At 41.7% G+C, this 4,986-nt stretch overlaps 1 protein-coding gene across 1 annotated transcript in view; it reads left to right on the top strand.

The window, feature by feature from the left end:
* The first annotated feature begins 2,552 nt into the window (after positions 1-2,552).
* Positions 2,553-4,986, top strand: part of LOC106330711 — a 7,797-nt gene continuing 5,363 nt past the window's right edge. Inside the window, exons 1-3 of the mRNA XM_013769141.1 lie at positions 2,553-2,969; positions 3,078-3,692; positions 3,782-4,477. Coding sequence (XP_013624595.1) covers positions 2,553-2,969; positions 3,078-3,692; positions 3,782-4,477 — 1,728 coding nt within the window. The remainder of the gene's footprint in view (positions 2,970-3,077; positions 3,693-3,781; positions 4,478-4,986) is intronic.

The following is a 4,986-nucleotide window of genomic DNA, read 5'->3' as shown; positions in this document are numbered from 1 at the left end:
GGGCCGGTTATGGACCGGGCCGGTTATGGACATCCACCAATTGATTTATAACACTCCCCCTTGGATGCCATAACCATACATGAATTGTAATACGCTTAATGTTGCCTCATTAAAACCTTATCAGGAAAACCCAGTGAGACAAAACCATGTTGAAGAAAAAAAAGTACAACACGTAATAATCCCCCTGATGTGAACCTCAGTGGAGGTCCTTCAGCCTACGCATCCCAATCTGATGCGTGAGCTTCCTGAACGTGCAGGTAGGAACAGCCTTCTGGGTTAGATTTTTCCTTCCTTGCGTGAATGGGTCATGATTTGTTGCCGATTTCTTCATTTTTAGTTCCATTTTTAACGTTTCCTTTTGTTTTGTTTGGACTCGGAATTTTCTTGTCATCCGAATTTTGTGGTTTACTGGTGTTAGGAATAAGCCATGGTTTGTAATGTTTTTGGTGCCTTCGTCGTTCTTCTCGTCTTGGTTTGTTGTATATTGTGGAGCCAAATTTATCTATGCTTTTTTAGTTGTTTCGGATTATAGTTGTGTGTTTGGCATGGTCTCTGAATTGGAGTTCATTAGTCGAAACATTTCTTGCTGTGGATTATTTATGTTTTTATCCTGTGTTTGTTGGTGGATTTTTATTCTAGATGCACAAGGGGTGTGGATATTTGCAGAGTTTTGTCTCTTCTGTCTCGACCGCCGATTTAATCTGGTTCTATATGGACCGGGTCGGTATGTTTGTTTCTTAGTGTTGCTTCAAGTGGCGAAGAAGCTGTGTTTAGGAGGAGTGCTTTGTCTTTGTCTTGGTGTAGTGGTTCTCGGTTGAGATTCTTTGGCTCCAGTCCAACTATATGGTGCTTCAGCTCTTATTTTCTTAACTTATGGGAAGTCGCAAGATTTTTTTTCTACCCTTGTTTTCATGAGTTGATTTTCAAGCTTTTGATCTTGGTGGCTCCTTAGTTATTTGGAGAAATATAAAGAATCAAACTTGTGTTTCAAATCTAATAAAGTTCACCTTTAAATAGGAGTTGAATACATTTTTCGTTTTCAATGGAACCTAATGTTATCGGTAATCTTTATTAGTTATTGTTTTAATTCTACTATTTTGTATTGAGGTATTTACGTGTTCTCCTACTTCTATGTATGACCAAACTCGTCATGAACTCAATTCTCTTTATATTATATTGGACGATTCAGCGTTATAAAAAGTGTTTATAGAGTTTCTACAGTAGTTAGATTCTTATGCATATACTTTTAAATTCACTCATTTTATTTAAATTAATTGAATGTTTTCAAATTATTAAGAAGCTGTTGTTTAATCTGAATTCGACATGTACCGGGAGTAGGCACGAATTTGATAAAGATTTACGTTTATTGACAAATGAAAGAATGATTATAAGAAAAAAGATGATGAAATCGTTAAGAGATATGAACTAAGCAATAAAAAGTAAAGCTATATAAACTCTAGTTCTTGTGCTGACTTATTTGTGATTGTGAATGTCTTCTGTACGACTGGGTCGTCTCTTTTTACTGCCTCTTAGTCAATTGAGCCGAATTCAGTTTACTTGATAAGCTTAGTTCGAGGGATATAATCCATCTCAAAAAATAAGTCACCCAGTCCATCGTGAGAGACGAAATCGATCTCGATGAATGTACAAGAGTATGTCTGAAAAGTAAAGAAATATGCACTTGTCTTTCAAATGATGTTGGATTTCCATCTGAGCGTTTCCAAGGGCTCTTACCTGGGTTGCTGCAAAACATTATTCAAAATTCCGGTTATCGCTAATCATACCAAATTTCAAACTGTTAAACCGGATCCTAGTGTGCCCCGAGAATTGGAATTGTCGTCCCTGTAAACGTGGGAATCATGGTGCCCCTACGGTTAGACCTAATGATGGTATTTCTTCGTATTTTGCGCCATAACAATTATAAACAGTAGTATCCTTTGTTCATTTTTTTTTCCACGTGATAAATGTATTTCTCTCTATATATATATCTATCTTCACTAATTTTACTATCCATTCGCCAGTTTACCAGTGTAATTCTTTGAATTTCTCCAACCTGCTCCTTGTTCATCAAATTCTCTTGGATAAAAGATGTCGACGAACCATATATGCTCGAGAAAGGGAATATAAAAGATTACAGAGTGATGCAGCATCATAGTTCCTTTACCGCCAAGCAACCGTTTTCAAACTTCCTTTTTATTTGATTTCTTTTTCGGGTTTAAGATATGTTATGTTTCCTTTTGTTTTGTGTTTCCTAAACCTAGGAGGGGAAGTCGTTTGTGACCGACCTCATCGCCTATATAAAGGCATCTTAGCATTACTTTAAACTTAGTTTTTGAAAGTTATTAATCAAGAGATTTCTCTTAAGCCTTGTGTTGATTCGATTAAATTCATCAATCCGAGAGCCTTGCTTCGAATTTGATTCAATTCTTCGATTCAAGAAGTCAGGTCTCTAAAAATTTAACCTAAATTTTCAGATTTGAGCTAAGTTACCGTTGATACGTTGCGCCAGGTTGGTATCAGAGCTTTGCTACGTTCCTTGTTGATCATATCCGATGGCACGAACTCGTAGACCACCGCTACGTACCGAGGCAGAAATTACCCGCGACGCCATTGCTGAGCTTCAAGCCCAGATGGCCAACATCACCACCGCCCTTCAGGCCCTTAATGTTCAACGACCACCACCACCCCCACCTCGCGAAAACGTTGAACGCGATCACGACGAGGAAGAAGATGAAGACGACGACGCAGCCGCGTTCGCCGCAGCAGTTGATGATAACCCCTTTGCTCCTCTTCGCAACAGCCGAGCTCTCGCTCAAGACAATGCTCCGGTAGCAGCAGCCGATAATCAATGGACAACAGGATTCAAAACAGCCGAGTTCCATGGAAATACTTCAGCCGAAGAACTACTTGATTGGATAGTCACGGTTGAAGAAATTCTAGAGTTTAAAAGAGCCCCATTGGAGCGATGTGTTCCTCTTCTGACCATGCGCTTTCGTGGACGTGCCGCAGCATGGTGGACACAATTAAAGACAGCTTGAGCTCATCTCGGAAAACCTAAGATCTTGTCTTGGGATAAGCTTAAGTCAAAACTCAATAAAACATTCTTGCCGTACAATTACGACCAGCTCATGTTCCAGAGTCTCCACACCATCCGACAAGGAACTCGTTCCGTAGCCGAATACTCTACGGAGTTCTTTCTACTCCTCACCCGCGTTGACATTCAAGACTCTGAGCGTCAACTTGTAGCACACTTCACGGCAGGTCTTCGTCAACAGATTCAACATACCATCAACCTCTTTCACCCTCTCACGTTGTCTGAAGCCCATCAACAAGCTCTAACTATAGAAACTCAAACAAAGTCATCTTTCTCATGGACCACTACAAGACCATCACGATCTGCAACACTTCAACAGCAACAAAACCCAACCGAGGATGTTACCCCAACCAAGCCAGAAACGGCACTGGTTCCGCTTGCCGACACACGAAACAATCGCCCAAGCTCTCTCCGTTGTTTCTCTTGCGGAGAAATTGGACACCGTCAAGCGAATTTTCCTACGCGCAATCGCCGTGGCCTGCTCTTGGATACTGCTGGTAATGACGTTGAAGTTATATATGACGACGATATGGAAGAGACGGTCGACGAACCAGAGGTTCTTCACGCCGATTGTGGACCTGCTCTGATGGTTCGACGAGTATGTCTGGCTCCCCGCGGCATTAATAACAACCCTCAGCGTCATAACTTTTCCATTCTAAATGCACTATTGGAGGAAAAGTCTGCAAGTTTATAATCGATTCAGGCAATAGTGAGAACGTAATCGCAGAAGAAGTGGTCACCAAGTTACAACTACCCACTGAACTCCATCCTTATCCGTATAAACTCGCATGGCTTGACCAGAAAACAGATTTGCTTATCACCCGACGATCATTGATTTCCTTCTCCGTGGACGACGCGTATAAAGACCAGATTCATTGTGACGTTGCACCAATGGATGCGTGTCACCTCCTTTTGGGACGTCCGTGGATATTTGATCACCGGATTCAGCATGATGGGTTCCTTAGTACTTATAGTTTCCGTTTCAACAATCGGACGTTTACACTTCAACCTTCCGAACCCGAGAAGCATACCATGCAGTCCTCTCCAGTAATCATTCTCGAACGAAAGCCATTTGTCACAGAGATGCGTAAAGAAGAGCTTGTGTTGATTCTTGTCAGTACCACCACATCTCGCGCCAAAACCATGTGGCCCGATGCATTCACTCCTTTGTTAGACGAATTTAAAGACGTCTTTCCTGATGACTTGCCCACCGGACTACCACCTCTCCGCGATATTCAGCATCACATAGACCTGGTTCTTGATGCAATCTTGCCTAACAGAGCTCATTATCGTATGAGTCCAAGTGAACATGAAGAGCTACGAAGACAAGTCGAGGAGCTTATCTCTAAAGGATTTTTGCGCGAAAGTTTAAGTCCATGTGCAGTTCCAGCTTTATTAATACCAAAAAAAGATGGATCATGGCGTATGTGTGTGGACAATCGAACCATAAACAAGATAACAGTCAGATATCGGTTCCCTATACCTCGTCTTGATGACCTCCTTGATCAAATTGGAGCCGCGTCGATCTTCTCTAAACTCGATTTGAAGAGTGGGTACCACCAGATTCGTATCCAACCCGGTGATGAATGGAAAATGGCCACTACAAGAAAACAACATGGATACTGAGGGAAAAAATCGTCGGAATTTCGTCGGAATAACGTTATTCCGACGACATACCGACGAAACAAGTCGTCGGAAATAATTCCTCGGAATTTCTTCTTTCCTCGGAATTCCGTCGGAAATATCCGACGGAATTCCGAGGAAACACATTTCCGAGGAAATTCCGAGGAGCACCAGTTTGTCGGAAATCTCCTCGGAATATACCGAAGGAGTACTTCGTCGGGATATACATCGATCGATGTGTTTTTGGACATATACCCATCGATCGATCC

Source organism: Brassica oleracea, chromosome C3, assembly GCF_000695525.1.
Source record: "Brassica oleracea var. oleracea cultivar TO1000 chromosome C3, BOL, whole genome shotgun sequence".
Lineage (NCBI taxonomy): Eukaryota > Viridiplantae > Streptophyta > Magnoliopsida > Brassicales > Brassicaceae > Brassica > Brassica oleracea.
This window is presented reverse-complemented; position numbering and strand designations above follow the sequence as displayed.